Genomic DNA, 21,249 nt, shown 5'->3' on the forward strand with positions numbered 1-21,249 from the left:
ACTATATTGTTGAACTATATTGTCTGTATCTTATAGTATTAAACTATATTGCAAACAATCATTAATTACATTTCTGAATGCTATATAAATAGCAGCCGCAATGGGAAAATAAAGGTATCTGTCAGTGTTAATTCAGTTACATCTTACATTTGCACAATTCCTCTTTGTATAACTTATGCTGCAAGACTTCCCTGTTGCCTGGCTCGCCTGTTACACGGCACTTAATGACAACGACTATTATTATTATCATCCCTGTAATGGCTTCATGTGGAATAACAGTGCAATGTCGGGTCAAAATCAATAAACGCCTATTTAATTCTACGAGACAAGATAAAAGCAAGGTAGCATTCGAATTCACTTTTGATTGTGACGGTACATATCATCTGTGGCCTTACGTGCCGAAAAAGAGCTCAGAGGGATCCCGACAATAGATGAATCGCCTTGGGCTATCTATCCTTGAGAGGCTCTCTGATTGGTTGGTGCTGTCATTAGTGCCAGGGCTGTTTAAGAGCTGGGGTTTGTGCGGTTGGAGCTGGGTGGGTGTCACCTAAAACCTCACAGCACAGAATCTCACTCATCTTCCATGAAAACAGCATCGAAGCTCTGTCATAACTGCACTGACAAGGAATATTCCTTAAGATCTTCTCCATCATCTTCTTTTGAGATGAAGACTCAGGACATAAACTTTACAATGCATAAAAACTAAACACACAGACAAACGCAGGTACACTACCAGTCAAAAGTCTGGACACACCTGATTGAATGTACTATGTTTTTCATGATCTTAAAGCCACTTTGATCAAAAGGCTTTTGCTTAATGCTTGAAATTTGCTTCTTAGACAAGTATAAATAGTGAAGTTGGTGCCTATGTATGAATTTCTTTCCAAAGCCTTTGCCTTTCCATCAAGGCAAAGAGCGGCTACTTTAAAGAATCTAAAATATAAGATAGTTTTGATTTGTTTAACCCTATTTGGGTCACTGCATAATTCCATTTGTGTTATTTCATAGGTTCAATGTCTTTACTGTCATTCTAAAATTTGAAAAATAGTAAAAATAAAGAAAAATGTGTGTTCAATGTTTTGACTTTACTGTCGTCACTGTTGTCCTACCTCATCATCTTGGGCGAGGAGTTTGGAGAGTTTCTCATGCCTCCGTTGCGTTGCTTTTTTTTAGGCGACAGCGCCGACTGTTGCTCCTCTTCGACTGCAAGTTACAGGTAATGGCGTGAGTGAGGGAATTAGCGAAAAGGCACACACAAAGTCTTATCAAAGCTCCAAAACAATCAGTGAGTGCAAAAGAGCAACACAGCAGAATTAGAGGCCAGTGAATTCAAAGAGAGAAGACAATTCAGAATTACAGACACAGGATGGAAAGTGAGGTTGGGTGTACAACATGGAGTGGACGGGACGACCAGTGTGCTATGGAAAACAGTCCAATGTTTGCATGATGACAAGATGCATTAGCACATCATTTGCATGAGTGTGTATGAAGATGCAAACATGCTATAGTGCCATCATCACCCGTCATGCCAACTATGAATTGCCAAGGTCTAATCTGTTGGGTTCAGGGTTTTTATTCGCTGCACACTAATCCAGAGAATTGTTGTAATCCTTACTATAGATCAAAGTAGGTAAGATTTCAAGTCACTCACAAAGGTTTACAGTATTCAGATTATGTAGGACCATAAATGCACGCAGGACTGCTGTGAATGTGCTTCAAAAGCCATGCATAACTGCCATATCCTCATATTAGTTCCAATTTGTTTATTACAATCAAAGACTTAGATAGCTTATCTGCTGACCGTGCTCATCACTCACACGCTCATCTAATTAAGATAATGACCCATAAATATCAAGAACACGACATTATAAATAAGGTTCCCTTTTGTGCCAATACTGAATCCACTCTGGGTTGCTGGTCTTTCCTCATCTTGGGAGAGACGCCCTTGGCTCATGTAATTAGGTTGGTCCTTGTGCCAGTGTGATTTATGTACAGCTGAGATGCCCCTCGGACATTGTCTTTACCACTCCACCAAGCTGCACTGAGCTCTTCATAGGAAATGAATTACAAGTTTTACCCTCGAGTGAGAATAATCAGGCAAATATTTTCACAAGCTAATATCCCAGCTCTGGAAAACAACACTACTCTGTGGCTGTCACGGGTAAAATAAACAAAAGCAGCGAGCAAGTCAGTGTTTTCACTAATCGCATTTTTTAACAGCCATCTTTTAAGTCGGGCATGGCTTGTTACGTGTCATGTTGCGGTACAACGGCAAATAAGTCTGTGGCTCTTGAGTGCCTTTAAATGACGGTTCACACTGTCAACACAGGTTTCAGCAGGACCCTTCTTACAAAGAAACTAAAAGAGCCTGCATTAAAATTAATAATGTCTCAAAGATCATGCTCCTCTGGAGATGAACGCACAATTTCGAGCACCGCTAGCATGTCTATGTGTGACACCGTAATGGAAAATGTTGAAGTACGGGGGGCTTCCAGTGGAGAGGGATGCTCCAACACACTGGTCCTTCACATCTTGCTCGGCCTGTTCAATATTTAATGTTTCACAGCTGACAGCTGCACACACTGGGTCATTAGTAAGGAATGCTACACATGCAACCGCTCCAGTCTCACAAGCACATGCTTTGGTTGTGGTGCTGAGCGCAGGCCTGCTGCACACAGGGGCTTGGGTTAGGTGTGTGTGTGTTGGGGGGGGGGGGGGGGGCTTACAGTGCCTGTGACTGAGTGTGGCGTTATTGGAGTGACTGAGGTGGTATCTGTATTTCACAGGCAGGCTACGTGCCCGCTGGAGTCGGCTGGCCTCCTCTGCCACACATGGTAGCCGGCCCACCTGGCCCAGATCCCTGGAGCCCATGAAACTCAGTCTCAGGGCGGAGGGCTCACTGGGGGGCAGCAGGCTTCCCTTGCGGTTGTTTACCAGCGGGACAGACACGCCGGCCGCTCCGCTACGGGGCCCTCTATAGACCTCGACGGCTGAGTTGTGATTCATTTTAGCAGACTGGTATTGATAAGTCGATGATTTGATTAGGGGGTCATCCTTGACTGCTGAATGAAGAAGAGTCAAAATAAGCAGCTGTGCTATACAAGTTCATGGACTGTTTGCTTTTTTAATTCTTCAAATGAATCACGGGATTAGATCTGATTTAAAGTGACTTCAATAAGACCTGTGTTAATATAACATCTTATGACACGTATCATAATTAAAGCATAATCAGAGGTTTTGGGGGTAATTCTTCCTGACATAAGAATGCTAATAGTTGAATAATTAAAAAACCTCATTTTTATTAAACACCACTTAACCGCTTGCTATAGCCTCCAATGAAATGTTGGATTTGACATTTACTTTGATATTCATAATAAACATGAATTAATAAATATGCTTTCAGGTGTTCCAGTAATTGTTCTGCCATAAGAACAGGGAGGTGACAATGTGAAGTTACAGCCATTAACTATGTAATTCATGTTTGTGGGAGGAATAAGTTCGATATCCGTTCAACTATGTGAAATCTGAATGCAGTTTATCTGTGTTTTAGTAGAGATAATTCCGGTAAAGCTAACAACATAAAGTGGGCAAAAGAGGAAGAAAAAAAGTGTCTCCGCTCCTCCAAAAACTGGCTGGGAGGTAAAACTGGAGAATAGAGATGATTATTTCAACAGTCAGCTGTCTAGCAGATTATCCTCCCTGCTCCAGACCTCCACTATTCATCTGCCCCATGTCAAACATGCACAGCACTTCTCCAGGACAACACATTGTGGCAGATTTGCTGCCTATCACAGATCCCGTTATAGTGGATGGCCCGCAAGGTTCACACTCCTCTGCTGGCTAGATGAGAGAATACTGCAGCTACACTTAACGTTTCAATATCCTTAATGCAACCTGGCTTTTCTCTAGAAATTAATCTCCAATAGAATTTTGAATAAAGTGTGGCACATTTTAGATTTTAATGTTTTTTATGTTATTTTTTCCAACAATATCCAACAGCCAGAGGCACACTGAAGCAGTAGCACCATCTACTGCTGAGCTGCAATTGATACCCAACATAAACCATTCAAAATCACTTCCCTAATGCTTTGCATATGTAAAACATAATGATGGACTTTTTGTCAGACATAACGTCAAGCGAGCTGATGTGTAGTGTAACAGAGCAATGAGGAGCAAACAGGAAAATATGGAGGATTAGAAACAGTACAAATGGTGATATAGCCAAAAATGCACAGTGAAAGGGTTAGAAACAAATGACAAAACAGAATGGAAATCAAAACTTACTTGATTTGATATATCCATTATAGCTATTTTTAGCTGAGAAAAATGCAGAGACAAATGAGAGGTTACAAGGAAGAACAGGTTGTAATGAGAGCAAATTATAAATGACAACTGGGAACTGAAGGTTGAAATGGTTGCAAAGCCTGCTGGCATTGAGGTGCAGGGATTTCTCTTTAAGGCACTGTAACAATGAGGGGTGCCTTGAAGACCATGGGCAAAGCAATGGGAAATAAAACAGTCAGTTAAGAATATGGTTTGCAGTAATGCTGTCAGTAAGCTTAAATGGTGAATCATTGTTGATTGTTTGTAGATAAAGTCACCTGCTGAATATTAATAGTCACATCCGACACATGAAAATAGACCTGCACCAACATGTAGGTAAGTAGGTTTGCATGGTTTAAAAAGATTGATTTTTTTTATGCTACACTGAGATGTCATAGAACTAAGCAGTCTAGAAAACATAGAGAAGTATCTTTTACTCAAGTAATACAATATATGTTTTTGTTCGAAAGTCTGTAGTGTTGTGCTAATTTTTTAGTCCCCTTCCCCACAAGCTGAGTGTGTTTCACATTCCTCTGGACTGCCTGAGACAACCTTGGACGCACGGAACTTTCTGTGAGTCAGTTTTTTGGACCCGAGAGTCCCACATGTTCATTAGTACCTTATTTCAACCCTTTGCTTACAATAAAGGTCATGCATTGAGCTTAAGGCAGGACAGTGACAGCGATGTTCAAACAGGGACCTTGCTGGTCCTGGCATCTGTCGCCTGCAATCGGTGGGCGCGAGCAGAGTCACAGGACTAACAGGCTAGCATCTGTCCCACAACGAAAGAGAAAGAGAGGGGCGGGGGCACTCGGCTGCCTGGTGGTTAGGAACTGTCAGGCCGAGTTTCATGACAACCGGTAGCACTCCAAAAATGAAAATGCAAACATAATTTTCATGTCAGGCCGTATAAGGCCTTGCTATCCGTGTGTCCCGCACCATGTCGACAGCGACTCTACAGCTCTCCTCTAGCTCAGCTGGCCAGGCAATCCCCATAGCACATAACCCTGCAAGACATGTAGAGGGGTAGGAACGCCCGGAGACGTTCAACTATACACTGAACGGTCTTTGATCAAGAAACATCTGCTAAAAATGTATGACAGCCTACAATGCATTCCAGCAAATTGTAACAACGCATTGTAAAATCAAACACACTCTGAATGCCCCGATTCTGAGATACTTCAATACAATTTCATGTGCCTCGAGTTCAGCCCTCTGGCTTTAAAGGGGAATAACACTCAATTTCAGAATTCATATGCAATTCAATTCAGTTAAATCCAATCGAATTCAATTATATTCCCCTTACAATTCTATCAATATTGTGAGCATAAATTACTCTCTCTCTCAAAGCTAGAAACTGAACACCTGAGCTGCACCATTGGCAATGAATGGGAGACTGGTTTGTAGACTGAATATGTATTTAAGCTTTTACCTTCACTGTTTTTTAAGCTTTTGATCTTAATTTTTATAAAACCAGTAACATCAGTGATATTAACCGGAATATGTCCTCATATCCCCAGAAAATCCCCCTGGCTGCTCTCAAAGCCGCCTTTTACACATTTTCAAATTAATTCTCAATGGACACACAAATATGGCAGATTCAGAGCAGGACATCCTGTTCATATCTCTGGCTAGAGGGGACAGTAGTGAAATATTGTGATTAAAAGGGTGTCACTCGGGTCACCCTCTGCCGTGACATCATTACACCCTTCATATGCTCCTATCAAAACAAGTCATTTCAAGAAATGCTGTGCAATTATCTCCACCAGTCACAATGGACACCAAAATGAAGTTTGGGTGTGCAGCAGGAGGTTGAGGGTGGGGAGGTGCAGCTGTACAGGTTTCATGGCAGGAATCAGTTGTAACTGTTTGAAAATGTTGTGTTTGTTGGTGAGGTCTTATGTGAAGCATTGTAAAGGCTCGCTCCAGAATGCCACAGTGCGTTAAATCTACTATTTAAGTCGTATTAGTGTTATTCAAAACAGATAATCTCGGCAATTATTTGCATTATTCACTGGTGGACTATTTCAAACTACATGTTCAATTTGAATTCACATTCTCTGACAAAACACCAGCAAAACATACATATTACAGCATGCTTCACAACACCTACAGCAGCCAAATCCAAAAGTAGCAACACAGGGCGAGCTAGGGCACCGGCTAGCTAAAATCATGGCGCTAAAGCAACACTGCGGCTAGGGCTAGAAAGCACACAAGCTAAGGAAACATTGTACTAAACTACATAATATACACAGTGTATGTTACAAACACAAAACAGCGTGTGTCGTGTCGACAACTTACAGGCACGTAAAGTGGCCGAGCAATCATTAACAGAGACAGCAGAGAGTGGAATGTCGCGCTGAGGGGCGTCCATGTTACAATGCACATTAACTGGCATGCACGAGCAGTCACGCTCTGAACGGCCGCAATCAAAACAACATGCCAGTCTCATTCTCTTGTAGGCGGACGTCTTGGCTACAGTCATAGGTTCGGATGAGAGGAGGAGAGGAAAAGCAGGTTAATGTTGAGGGTCGCTCTGGAGGAAGAAGGGACAGAGGCAAGACAGAGGAAGGAAGGCTACTCCTTTCATGTACGGAGTAGTAGATAAACTTTGTCTTAAGAGCATGCTCATTAAAACTTTAGATCTTAACTTTTGTAATATGAAGTGAAAAAGCATAAGTAGATACTATATCTCAGTAAGAGATAAAGGAGATCTTCAGTTGGGTTCATTTCTGGGACTGTTGGGTGAAAATTAGGTCAGAAGGTCTGGTGGTTTGGAGGGTAAACATGTGACATGGGTGAGGGTGGGGAAGGGCAGGTCATGAATTTCTTCCGCAGAAGAAGAAACAACATCTCTCAGGAACCCTCTATTGGCTTCCTGACTTCACCCCTAACCCTAAAACCCTAACCTCTACATGACCCATACAAGTTCCACACTATGTACCCATCATGCAATGAGACATCACTTGTGCATGTATTGTGTCACAACTCTTCAATAGATTTTGTACTTGTTTCTAATTGTATCTGAGTACTGCAGCTGTGGGGCAAGACAACAGAGGCTTCAAAAAAAAAAAAAGGTTGAAATAAATGTCACAAGCCTCACATAAAACAACACTGTAGCCGACGCACTATAAACAGTTTTCTGGGCTTCGTGATGGAAGTCCCAACACTTGTGCAGAACTGTAGGAGACCATAATTCCATCTGACATTCTCAAATAACACATAGTGCACAACAACTTTGCAGTTCTTCCAAAAAAAAAAAAAAAAAGTAGAAAACAGATGCAGTGGGAAAAGCCTTGTCGACACCACTGTGAATCACAACAGCTGGTGTTATTATACGTCAAATGTATTATTCCTTTATCAAAAAGCTACAATGAGAAATGTTTCCTAATTTCTCATCTTTCTCAAGCAGTGCTGTGCTCCAGTAATAGGGATGTTGTGTTTTTGGGGATACTGTGGAAGGACTGTGGGGCCATCTGGTGGTGAGCTGCAGTACAACTGATTCAAGCACACAAGTGATATGGTGTTAATGCTCAGTGAAGTTAAAACTTAATATTTTCCAAGATGATGGATTGCTGCAGGAAGTCACACAACTCATTTTTTTTTATCATTTTCCAAATGATAAAGGATACATTTGTACTGTAGGTATTGCATGCTCAACTGTTTATCCTTTTGCCTCTTGGTGTCTTTTGAGAAATTTTGTCACAGTTGTTGGATTCTTTTTTTTTTTTTTTTCCTTGATTTGAAAGCGGCGTACACAGAACATACAGGAGGGATGCAGGCAGCATCAACCATTGTACATGCAACATTTACAGTACAGTCAAACAAGTTGCTTATATCGGGGGTAGCAGGCTGTGTTTTCGGGGGGTTGACATGAATCCATATTACTCACAATATATCACTATAAAAGTGAATGTTTAAGAACGTGTGTCAAGTTCCAAAGCAGCAGGAAAAGAATACATTAAATGTTAGGGTTAAGTAGTAGTTGTTAAGGTAACAGACAAGACAAACTGCAGTAAATCCGAGTGAGAAAAGGATGACAGTGCGATACGAGGCTTTCTAAAGTCTAGACACACACGGGTCACCCAGGTACCTGGTGTTAACAGTCTCTCTGTATGCCTGTTAGCATCACAAAGTTATTATTCAAGTGTCAATGAAGTCTCAGAGTGGAAACAACATAGTCAACATCTAAACAGGCAAAATTTTAGATTTAGTTCACAGGTGATTTAAAAAAAAAAGTGGTTTTGATGGGAATCTACATGTGTTAAGCTTGTTTTTCCCACTTAGGTCCACCTTTCTTTGTGCATCTGTAACAGGTGGGAATCACATGGAAACGATTATATGCTACAGATTAATTCTCTATCCTCAGGTTTTGTCCCATCAGGAGAAGACGAGCGGGACGGCTACCCAGGCAGCCCAAAGGGGAAGAATAAACAATTAATTTATCAAGAATCAGGTATTAATATCAAAAGTCACAAACAGGGTCTAAACATTAAGTTTTAAGAGGGAAACCTGCAGTGACCCTGTTTGTTTTGGCTGCATAAGAACACCATGCAGTGACCTTTCTTCATGCACAGGTTACAAGGTTTCATGAGGTGAATAATTAATGCAGGAACTAAATGGTTTGGACAAGTGGCTATGTAGGTCATGTAAAGACAGTATCACACCGCTAGGCTAACGCTACCTTAATGCTGTTTCACTTCAGTGTCGGAGGGCTTCTTAATGAAGACAAACAACCTCTCCAACAAGACATAATGTTTCCGCGTGTAATCGGAACACTTACATTTCTTGCAGCCACATTTCTTTATCCGTTTGGGATCTGTAATGTCATCGTGGCAGGCTTTACAGTAAAACAATGCCCTGTGGGAAAAATAAATTCCATATCAACCAAATCATCTGAATTTGCTGTTCATAAACATTTAAATATTCCATAGGTCAACAAATTATTTTAATCAAGGCAATAGCAATAATGCACACCTCAGGCTTAGACACTGAAATTTTCAAGTTTGAACTGAAGACTACTGATTCAAGTGGAAAAACTGGCATTTATGTGGAGGAATAGCAAAGCAACCCAAATAAAGGATCACCTTGATTAATTAAATTAATTATATTTAATCCCTGGTACTACTTCATGCCTAAATAATATCTATATATAATAATAAATATATATATAATATGATATATATATATATATATATATATAATAATGCTTTCTGTAAGCAACTCAGGTACAATACGTATTATGGGACTATTATAAAATGTATAAGATGATATTTTCTTATTAGTTTCTTTTTTTCTTTATTTATTTTATTTTATTTTATTTATTTTATTATTATTTTCCTCTGATAACAGACCATCCAGTGAGGCTGCTCTTCCAGCACATATTTCTGAATTTCAGAACACCTCAGGGGAAAAGCTATATATTACTAAATATTTACAATCATTTGAAGTCTGGGCAAGTCATCTTTACATACTCCTTACTTACTGTAACATAACTGAAAAACAAGGCAACAAAAGGCCCTCTATCAGGATTCTAGGCACTTTGTGCATCTCAGATCTCATACCTCTTCACTTCTTTGGCATCACTGGCAATGAAGAAGCCCAAGGTTCCTTCCTGCATTTTCACATGGTTCCCAGGGTTTATCAGGGTGCTGTGAGGATATAAAGACCACAGTTGTTACAGTGGGAAGTTATAGCACACATTTTGCAAGGCTTTGCAGTAATCACTGGCACTGGTACAGGTTGGCAGGATTAGTTACAGCAACTCATCTGGAAGCACTGCCTCTGTATATTAAATTAAGTTGATGAATGCAGAGACAAGTGGCACTTCAACTGGTTTACTTGTAAAATGAGCATCAGTGCATGAGAGAAACCACTGAAACAAAGCTTGAACAGTATATGAAGAAAGCTGTCAAAAACTGCACTTTCCCCATTAATTAGGCAGAATATTATCAGAACGCTCTATGATGTCTGTGAATGAGAAACTAATTCAGCACATTTTGTATAGCACATTGTGTTTGCAGTCAAACAGATAACCTGACTCAAAGTAACTTGATCACTGAAAGCAAACGCTTGCGCACATTAACATTTCTGTATCCATGAATTTTAATGCCTTCAACAATCCCTGCTACACAATCCACTGGAAGGCTTACCTGCTTTCCCTTTGATCAGACTTGTACTCTATAGCTATCAGCAGTAGCTTTAGCTTCACATAGCAGAGTCTGCAAAAGAGGATGATGATATAATTAGGCCTCATGCGCACTAAAGTGTTTTTACTTAGTGTTTTGATTCCGTTTTAGCTTCTTTGAGCCTTCAGATGACAAATCCACTGGTTGCAACAACAATGTTTTAATATGGAAATTCTAGGACTCAAAAGTCTCTATAGTGTCATTGGCTTCATTTTTTTTTTACATTGTGATGATTGACTATGTTTTTTACACCTTGAGAATTTGAACAATCACAAAAAAGTTGTAAAAACTACTGAACAGAACAAAACCTCTGAAATTGGTACATGTGTACTATGTCTACGAAACACAAAATGAAAAGAGCAGAAGAGAAAACAGGAGAGGGACACAATGACAAGGGCAACCCTTAATAAAAGAGGCCAGTACTTCTTAAGTGTACTTACTCGCAAATGACAGGGAAGGACAAGCCCACGAAGGCACTAGACAGGTACTCAGTGTACATTTCATTGGCGACTCCCTCTAGGTAATACTTCTGCCACGTATCCTCCTCAATCTAGAACCAAGACACAAGTACAGAAGCAGACCATGTCTTATCATTACAAAAACACTGCATATGAGCCTCATCTGGGACGGTCATTATCATTTATTCAAAGTATGTTTAAGTCAGTCTTAACTCTTGACAATAATCCAGTGAGTACAGATGGACAAATATGACTTGTGGCTACCTTGATGAAGGACCTCATGGAGAACAGGTTGGCCAGCATGGTGGACAGGCCCTGAGCCAGGCAGCTCTGGGCGATGAAGCCCAGCTTCAGCTCAGCAAGGCAAATGGCATCGTCCCCCTCCTTCCAGTTCCAGCTCGGGATGTTCAGAAGGTGAGCCTGGGAGGAGAAACATTAAGATTAGTTTGCTTTGCAGAACTATAAAATGTTGTTTGTAGTTAGAGCTTGTACCAACCTTGTTGTGGTACTGCAACATCTGGGTGATTATCCTGATCTTTGGATGGTAGTTCTTGATAGATATTACTCTAATGCAGGATACAAGGACCAAAAGAAAATGAGAACACTAATTACTTCTGCAGCACATTTTTCAACTAGTAATTTCTAAGCATTTATGAATATATAAGTGATACATTCTATAAATCACCTACTATAATTTATGATCAATCTATAATTTCTTATAACCCGTTTATAAGCATTTAAAGCCGACTGTAATGCCCTATTAAGCATTTGTCTACTATTTATTAATTGTTAATAATACAATACTTTATAGTTATAGCTATTTATTGAGTTTCACCACATGATTTTTAAATTGCCATGAAAAGAGTGTAAATTAAAGAAACAAACAGCCAAAATCCTTCACATCACTTCTTCCAGGAATTAAAAATGAACAGACTTGCACATCAACTCTCAGAACTTTCCCACGCATTCCCATTATTCCATATTTCATATACCACTGGAAAATCCCTAAAATCCATTGAGAAAACTGCAGTTTCTGCAATTTCCACATCACCAACAAAGCCATTACAACTTTGTCCCTGGACTCACAACTTGCTAATCTCAATACCTGTATTCCAAATAAAAAAAACACACAAATTCCCTTGCATTTTTTCTCAGAAGCAGCAGCAAAACTGAGCAGAATTGCTCACAGAAAGACCCTGCAGGAGGCTCACCTCATGATGTTGGACGCATCTTCAGCATCAGGGTCTGCGCAGTATTTATTGGCTAAGATCAAACAGGCATCTGCTGATTCAATCTGAACACAAGATCAGAGACAGCGAATGGACACCAGGCACAAACTGCAGTAAAATACAGACTCTACAGACACCAGAACGCAGTTTCCCTTAGAGCCACTAAGGAAACAGTGTTATCTGTCAGTTACCTTGACTCTGGCCAGATCGTGTGGGTTCAGGACAGACCCTTGGTAAAACTCCACCTGGGTGAAGTGGCGCTTAAACAAGGCTTCCAGCTCAAGATTAGGGGAAATACTGAGAAACAAGAGGAGAGTGCATCTTAAAATCTAAGGAGAAATACTATTTTAGATGATTCTTATTCCTTGTAGAATTAAATTTGACCTTTTTTCAGGGATACATGTGTAAAAAATTACTTTGTACTTACTTATGGAGAAAAACAATTTCTACATTGACATCATCCCTGTCCTTGTGTAGGAAGTCTTTTAGAAAGTTGGACACACTCTCAAGTGTTATATGACCACAGACCACGATGTGCCTGGAAAACGAGGTGCAGAGTAACGATGAAACTAAACGGCAGTCGGAATAAAAGTTAACAACCTAAAAATAAATAAAACAAATACATAAAAATCCTAGTTTCATCTTCATCTTTGCTCTGGAATCAAATGTTGATTCTGAGATGAGAGGGAGGTCATGGAAAATGAAGGACAAACAGTGATTCCCTAACTAAATCTGTAAGGAAAATAATGCAAATCATGGTACAGGAGGGGGAAGTGATGTTTGTGAGGACAGGTGGATTTGATATTAATGCCGTGATACATGGGGACTGAATGAGAGAGGAGGTCAAAGAGCACTATGGATTTCAGCATCAGATTATAGAGGATCAGAGTTTACTTAGTTGGAGATTATGTAAACGCCACGCTGTGTGTCGAGCATATCAGAGATGTAGCCTCTATTTAAGGTTAAGGAAACTCCCTTCAATATATTTGTCTCTTTATTTATTTGTTCATCCAAGAAATAGATTTGAAAATGTTTTCTTATGAGAGCGTTTCATTTGGACAGAAGTAAAGCAGAGAGGGTACAAACAGGTACGGCTGGGAATCAAACCCTGACCTATACATGGAATAGTGAGAAGGTCGTCCACTTCATATAAAGCACACCACAAGCCACAAAAACTGTCTTTATGATTTTTTTTTTGTTAAAGTATGTCTTCTTAAATAACTTTGCTGTTACAAGGTCTTTGTCTAAGTGTGATGCTTCAACTTTGGTCATCAGAAACTCTCTGCACAGTCTAGTTTACTGAATTTACCTGGAATGTGGATGTTTTTATTGGGTATTAATTAAATATTTTTTTATTTAAATTAGAAATAAATTAATTTAATATATTGATATTTCATAGGAAACTGTGTCATCTTTCAGTATGTTGTACTTTGACTGTGATATGATGGTGTAATATAAGAGTGTAAGAGCATTAGAAGCAGTACAGTGTGTTATTTTTGTCTCTTTTTTTCTATTTTTTATACTTTATGAGTAATGTATGCAGTTTCCTGCTGAAAAGTGTTTACAGGATGGTTAAAATCTGTTCTTTTTATTTGTATTTTGATGGACATAATGTAGAGTGATAGTAGTGACAGGCATGAAAGAAGCACATAAAGAAAAAAGGCAGAAGGAAATAGAAAAAAGGAAAAGGGGAAAAAATCAACAAAGAATTTATTAGCAGTAACCTTACATGTTGATTTGTCTAGAACAATAAATATTGCTTCATTATGGATATTGTCATGAATAATATAAACACAGCAACTTAATGTAGGACCTGGTATGAACTGTCCCGCTGTGAATTAGCTCACCTAGACATTATAAAATAGAGACAGAGGCAATTTCATGCAAATTAAGGCCAGAAATTGAGTAGGGAGCCAAAGACATGCATTCACAGCTTCTGAACTTCTCTAAACAGTTAAAAATGTGGTTGCTGGTGAAATGTACTTATGCAATTACCTGCAATGTTTGCTATTATAAAGCCTGTGATTTTAACATCTATTACAAACATGGAATGGATAATGCTATTGTAAAGCATTAAGTAATGAGCTGGCTTTTGCTTCAACTCCCTATGATCACCATAAGAAAGAAAACCTCTCATATACAGTAGAAATCAGTAGGATGAAGAATGATTGTTAATATTAATTTTACCTATGATAAATATACTGTATATAAGGACATAATATGAAACAAGATACAAGGCTAATGGGATGCATTTTAGTCTGAACCTATAACACACCAGATCTATTGTACTCATGTTTGTGAGTTTTCTACAAAATAGAGCAACAAAAGAAGCAAAGACTTGGTTTAAGAGCCTGTCCCAAACCAAGTCTGACTTCTGCACAACAAAGTGAATGCCTAAAAAAACACTAGAAGCAAGCTAAAAGAAGCCATATTTCGTTCAGAGGGCTGAGGCAGCCATGGATCTACTGGACGGCAGAATCTCACTACATCTTGAGAAACAGTGGCAAAGCTTGGGACAGGAAGGTGTATAATGCTTATCTCAAGATTGTATTTAGCCTGTAGGGTGTAGGTCGGACTGAAGATAAAGGCCAAGAATGTACAGCAGCGAAGCGAGGGACAAGAGACAAGCAGAGCGGGACAAAAATCTGTTTTTCCAGTGAGGAAAAAACAAAAATCAGCAAGAAGCAAGCAATGGCATGCAAGACCAGATGTATGAGGTGGGTTATCTTATTAATAATCAATACAAGTGAGCCTGAGTTTATAATTTTGTCATGATTGCTTATGTACCTTGTTGCTTTCTAGAGGGCATTGCATTTATCTTTGGTGTCTATAATGATCTGTATGGAGTTTGATCATCATTTTTTCCCGAAGCATTAAAGCCTGTCAGTGGCATCCAAAACAAACAGATTCTAGAAAGGTATGACACCTGCAGAGGGAGTATTGTACTGTGTGTGTGATTGTTGCCTGTTCTTTACAATACATAATAATTGACTTTAACGAATCAGCAACATGCTGATGTCTCTCATGCTTGTTAAATTGCATTGATGAATTTGAGATTCCCCTTAAGGCTCAAATCCAAATTGTAGGGTTTGGATGGGTGTGAGTGGAGATGAGGATGAACAACATGAAAACCTTGTGGGGGACGGGGGAGATGTATGGCTTACAAACACAGAAACAGGCACAAATGTACATGTAAGCAGCCTAATAGACACAATAAAAACGTGTAGGATTTTCTCGAAATACATCATTGTCAAATAAGCTGTGATAATGACTGTCTGTGCTACATCCAGAGGCTCCTGTGAGCTGCTGTCTGCCAGCATGTGTCATTATTTCCCCTCATGATGCAAATGCTCCCACTCTTCCCTGTATCATGGGAAGCTGAGCCTGAGCAGTTCCATATTGGACCAAATATAAGCATAAAGCAGATAACTGGGGATACTGTTTGTTATAGTAACTAGGGTTAGACCGATATCTGGACAATATTGGCCTTTTATGAAATATTGGATATCAGTCTTTAAAACCTGCAATGATTTTTTTTTTCTTTTCATGTTATTTGTTAATTTAACTGTTAAATTATGTTTTTGTAAATTAACTTTTAATTTAAAGGGACACCAAACACAGAGAAAACTTTTGGCATCTACTGGTAAAAGCATGTTATTGCAATCTAATTGCAACCTGCTATTGGCTGATCTTGGTTATCTGTGATGGAGGTTACCTGGTTTGTCATGGATCAGGCAATAGCAACCAAGATCAGCCAATAGCAGATTGCAATTGCAATAGCATGCTTTTTTAAGCAGTAGATGTCAGTCTCTCTGTCTTTGGTTTCCCTTGTATCCCAGATTTCCCCCTATCATTTAATCAGTGGGTGGGTCACCCCAGAGATTAAGCTGCTAACCCTAACAGAATTTCATTAGTCAGAGTTTTAGTGTCTCATGATTGTCTAAATGCTGTTTCAGAGGCTTTTCCACCCGGAAAATAATACAATTCTGGGGGCAATACTGACTACTTGTAATTTTTTTGGCATGGTCAAATCTGAAGATATTGGATATTGGTACAAAATATAATCTATCAGTAGCATGTGTCTTCCGAATTTATTTCACAGTGATGGATCAATGAGAAAATCCTACACATACCATCTTTGAGCATGGCAAATACTTAAAAGCAGACATTCATTCATGTCAAGCAGTGATGACAGCTTGCACACATACAAAAAAGCAACAGCATACAATAAGCTTTATACAGTAATCATGGCCAAGTTCTTCAGTCAGTGTGACTTTAGTAGTGCTAAATAAATAATTGAGATCATTACATCTCAGATTACAACTTTCATGATATGCATTTATTTCTGCAAAATCAGGGTATATCGCCTCTTTATGAGAGGGTCACTTGAGTCACACAAAACCACACCATTAAATTTTTTATTCTGTTTTATTTGTTTGACTTACTTTCTGCCTCTGGTCGAGTTATAACTCCCTCCGTATTTCTTCCGATTAAGGATGAGAGCAGCAATTTCTGGCACGTAGCGAGCAAACATGGCCTACATGCATGAAAAAGAAAAAGAAAAGGGCATGCAGAGAAGGTTCTACTGCGGCGGAGGCAGTAGAGCCTCCTAGAATACTTACTTTCTCCCATTAACCGCACTATAGGAACCACCATATTTCTTGCGGTTTCCTATTAACTCTATGATTTCAGGGACGTAGCTCGCAAACATGGCCTAAGGAGAAGATAGGAGACAGAAGAAGAGACTAAAAAAAAGATAGGCAAAAGAAGAGCAGGTCCTCTATTTTTGCTTAAGAGATATCCGTAAAATCTGAAAGAGGAATACTATGTGCAGGAATAGTGTTAATATCTATTTGTTAACAGGGGAAAAAAAGAGAAAGGAAATAAAAAAAAGGGGTGCAAATCATTCAAGTTAGTCAATTATGATTGGAAGAAAATTGTGCAGAATGTAGCCTGAAATTATATCACGGTTACATTGCAAATATTGAGAAAAAAAGTATGGAGGATGAAAGAAAAGGAAATCGTCAAGCCATCGTTTACGGATATTAGAAGAAAAGAAAAATCAAGCAGGAAAAAAAAAAAAATGACACAGCTGACGGGCGGTAGGCTACGTCAATCTGTGGTAGAAAAATTAAAGTGGTATAAAAATAAAGAAAAAGCCTTATGTGCCATGTTTCGTCCAACAAACACACATGCCGGGTTGATTTGAATAGTGCAGCCAAATGGACGGCAGACATTGTGTTAACCCACTGTGAGAAAAAGGGAAACTCTACTTCTGTTGACTCTTATAGAAGTGTCAGGGTGAGCGCTTTCATTTATAATGCCACAGCAATTATATTTTGTTTTTGTTTCACACACTACATCCTCTTTCAGAAAATCATATCATCATATTGCTAAAGCCACTGCTAGATAATACTGTGGGATTGAGGATAACAGTGTCCTCCCGATAACCTTTGGCTTCTGTTCCTAAAAATACACACTTTCTGAGCACTAGATCAGGAATGACAGTGGGACGTTCTTCTTTAGATGGAACTGTTTCATCAGCACATTATTACACTGCAACATCTGTGCATTGTGCCTTGCATTCCGTACTGTGCTATAAATACGTGTGAGTGTCAGACGGGGAGATTGAGGCGCTACATCCATCATGCTGGCCTATAAATCATCCCCTGTTCATTGTGTTTGTTGGAAAGGAGGGGAGGGAGACAGGAGGGTGGAGCCACCTGAAACCGCAGTGCTTTTACAGTTAATAACAGATCGGATCAATTGTTGAACATACTGGACAAATAAATATATAACATAGCATTAACATAACTTCAGCTTCATGAATTAAATGCTGCGCAGTTTTGTACAATCCTCATACAATGCATAACATACAACATACTGTGGTGAAACCGACAGTTGGAGTGCTCCCTCTATTAGTTGAAGGCTTCCCAGCGTTTGATAACATGATGATTGGTTGCATGGAGGATTGGAGCGGGAAATAAGAGTAAGAGAGGGATTTTTACCAAACCACCAAGGATGAAGAAGACCATGAAAAGGCGGCCCAGGGTGGTTTTTGCATAAACGTCTCCATAGCCCACAGTGGACATAGTAACCATGAGCAAGTAGACACATTCCCAATAGGAAAGTGCTTGGGAATTTTGGAAGTTTTCCCAAGGGTCCCCTGAGTTTTCCACCTGGAACAGAGGTCAAAGGTTTATACAGTAGCCATGGACAACACACACACACACACTGTGCTGAAAGCAAATCAGAAATGAAACTGCTGCTGCTCATAATGAACAGACATGTCATGTACCACCGTACTTAGGAAGTCCTGCTTTACTTAAACAGCTCCCACTCACTTACCAAATGTATGAAGCCTGCCGCTGTTAGCCATGTGCTTATGAAGATTGAGCATAAGTTCACCAGCTTTATCGAGTTGCTATTAAAGAAAAAGAGCCAGACAATAAAGATTAACCTTCATCAAAAATATTCAATGCATCAGTTATTGTCATAAGGGAAATGCATAGATCTAGATCTGAGTGCAAGATGTCAAAACAAGTCATTTGACACATGCTCTATATATACAGTACATATACAGTATATATATACATGCTCATTATACACAGTTTTCACACTCAATTCAGTCATAATGTAAAAGATAGTGTGCTCTTGTGTAAGGCAAAGTAGCCACTACAGGAAACTTGGGTTGTATCATCCTGATCTACTCAACCAGAACATTATTCAACAGAAGCAAACACAGAACGCCTGGAAATACTATATATTATATTATTATATGTCATAATATTATGACAGGGAATACTGAAATCCTTATCTAAAGCTGTGGCATCTAATTTGCTTTACTTGTTTTTCTTGAGATAAACATGTATGGAATTACAATGCGAGCGTAAATTGCGTTGTTGTGGTTAGTCATAATATGATGGCAGGGTCAGTTAATAATAGAAGAGATAAACATGCTTTTTCACAAAGAAATAGATATTTAAATTCCCCAAAAATATGTCATAGATTTCATTCCAAATGCTCCATTTTTGTATCCATTTTGAAAGAAATTGCTGCCTAAAATGTATCACTCAATATTTCAGAAACATAGATGAAAAACTATTTTCTGAACAAAGGTCTTAAGATGACTCATAACTTTAATAGTGAGTTCACATTGTGGTTTACTTTCATGTCAACGATGACACTGCCATGATTTTTAGGGGACAGTTTCTTTAAATGGTGAGTGTTTATTTTGGAATGAAACCCTCTGCTCGGGTCGGTCCTAGCATGGTCTCTGTCCATTTACGCTTTAGTGTTCTGCCCTTACCTTCAACTGAGTAAACGAGTGAGCAGATTATTCTAAAACATTTTGTTGAGCTATAAGCTCTTCCTGACATCTGTGCAAAAAGCTTTAACTCTAAGCAGCAAGGGAACAAGGGGCAGAGAAAGCTGTTTCGCCCAAGACTGCATCATATGCCCAATGCACAAATGAGAATTTAACATAATGTCCATAAGCACAGTGTTACTGACCGCATTACTGAGCATATTATATTTTAAACTTTAAACATACTGCTATAAATTCATTCCAAATGAAATCAAAGTAAGTGGTTTAGCTCATGCTATGATTAATTTTGCTTCCAGCTAAATGTTGCTAATAAAGCTCACATTTTTGCACTGAAAAGAAGGCATATTATAATAATGACTGTGCCATACTTATGATTATATCAACAAAATGAAAGCGCACACATAATGCTGGGCATTATCACTCACATGCAATGTTTCACATCACTCAGATGAATAAATTCCAACAACTGCTAAATTGAAAATAGGATGGATAAAACATGAATGCACTTACCTTGTTTTTAGTATATTCAAAAACTGTAAAATTTCTGAGAACTGTATCAGTCTTAAGGCCCTTAAAAACCTCAAGCCTGTGAGGAAAAAGAAAGACCATAAAGAAATTACCCAAGGTGAATAACAATTATTCAAACAGCATCAGTGACATTCGCCTGTGGTCTGCACACCAAAAACAATATCATACCTTTGAAGCTTTCATCCATCTTTATCAGCTTCATTGGATTCATATTGTTAAAAGAAAAAGGAATTCCAAGCAACAAAGCGATACTAAGCGCTAATTGTAAAAGAGATTAAAAGAGACTTTAGAAATTGTGAGAAAAATGAAAAGCGGCTCAGCATCCCAGAAATCGCAATCTTGCTCGACTCATACGGTCTGCTTTAATCTCGCTTTGTCACAAAGCACCGGCGTCTACCTGATACATTTTTTCATCCGGGCGGAATAAAACTGTGAACGTGGCAGAGATGAAAACCTGGATTAGAATAAAGACAGGTGGACGCCGACAGGCCCAATTGAATGAGTAAACAGTAATGACGTCAAATCCTAAATTTGAGGGTATTTATGCAAGAAAAAAATGCTAAATTGGAGCCTGCTGCCAAGAGGTCAAGGACGCTGTTATGTCGACACAATCAACACTGACAGCAACCTGCCTCAGCACCTTTGACACCCATCTATTAGCACATGCACCGACACTCACTGGCATGCTGTGTGACTGCATGATCACAGCAATTAGGCTGCTATGGCTTAGCATGTACATGTTAATCACATTCAAACCCACTACTGTATGTTTCTCTGCCGTTTCTGTCCGATAATCAATCCATTCTAAAATATGCAGAACCTCCCACCTCAGCTTGAAAACCAAATTATCAATAGATCCAACCCAGTGCAAAAAAAAGGTACAATCTGCATGCCACTGCACTGTAAACTGTAAAAATAATTAAAAATAATCTCTTGTGACAGAGCCAAGAGTGAGCAATCAAGTGAAATCCATCTTCACATGCGTGAACATGGGTGTACAAATTTCCTGCTGTAAAAAAAAAACAGGCGTCAATGCCAAATGACACAAATAAAAGACAGAAAATCACAAAAAAGAAAAAGCGTGTGAACCATAGCGTGTCTCTCCAAGCTCATTTTTCCATTTCAAGTTAGCTTTGGCCAGATGGCAAGCATAATACAAATCCTAAACCTGAACCTGCTCCAGCTGACACACACAC

The 21,249-nt window shown here is 39.1% G+C and overlaps 1 protein-coding gene across 5 annotated transcripts in view; it reads right to left on the reverse strand.

The window, feature by feature from the left end:
* LOC139647517 (calcium-activated potassium channel subunit alpha-1a-like) overlaps positions 1-21,249 on the reverse strand; it is a 79,214-nt gene that overhangs the window by 15,148 nt on the left and 42,817 nt on the right. For 2 of the 5 annotated variants that reach the window (XM_071523429.1, XM_071523432.1), the window contains exons 6-20: positions 20,036-20,111; positions 18,547-18,622; positions 18,207-18,377; positions 16,821-16,912; positions 12,626-12,736; positions 12,390-12,495; positions 12,181-12,263; positions 11,466-11,535; positions 11,234-11,389; positions 10,952-11,061; positions 10,476-10,544; positions 9,888-9,974; positions 9,107-9,183; positions 8,216-8,224; positions 1,110-1,203 (exon numbers count right to left, since the gene is read on the reverse strand). In XM_071523429.1, coding sequence (XP_071379530.1) covers positions 1,110-1,203; positions 8,216-8,224; positions 9,107-9,183; positions 9,888-9,974; positions 10,476-10,544; positions 10,952-11,061; positions 11,234-11,389; positions 11,466-11,535; positions 12,181-12,263; positions 12,390-12,495; positions 12,626-12,736; positions 16,821-16,912; positions 18,207-18,377; positions 18,547-18,622; positions 20,036-20,111 — 1,387 coding nt within the window. Of the gene's footprint in view, positions 1-1,109; positions 1,204-6,624; positions 6,799-8,215; positions 8,225-9,106; positions 9,184-9,887; positions 9,975-10,475; positions 10,545-10,951; positions 11,062-11,233; positions 11,390-11,465; positions 11,536-12,180; positions 12,264-12,389; positions 12,496-12,625; positions 12,737-16,820; positions 16,913-18,206; positions 18,378-18,546; positions 18,623-20,035; positions 20,112-21,249 lie in introns of all 5 variants that reach the window. The other 3 variants (XM_071523430.1, XM_071523431.1, XM_071523428.1) reach the window with 2 other exon arrangements.

The sequence above is a fragment of the Centroberyx affinis genome, unplaced genomic scaffold (assembly GCF_046629955.1).
Source record: "Centroberyx affinis isolate AG114_WGS23_722 - 3 ecotype Tasmania unplaced genomic scaffold, CSIRO-AGI_Caff_v1 ptg001088l_1, whole genome shotgun sequence".
NCBI classification, from domain to species: Eukaryota; Metazoa; Chordata; class Actinopteri; order Beryciformes; family Berycidae; genus Centroberyx; species Centroberyx affinis.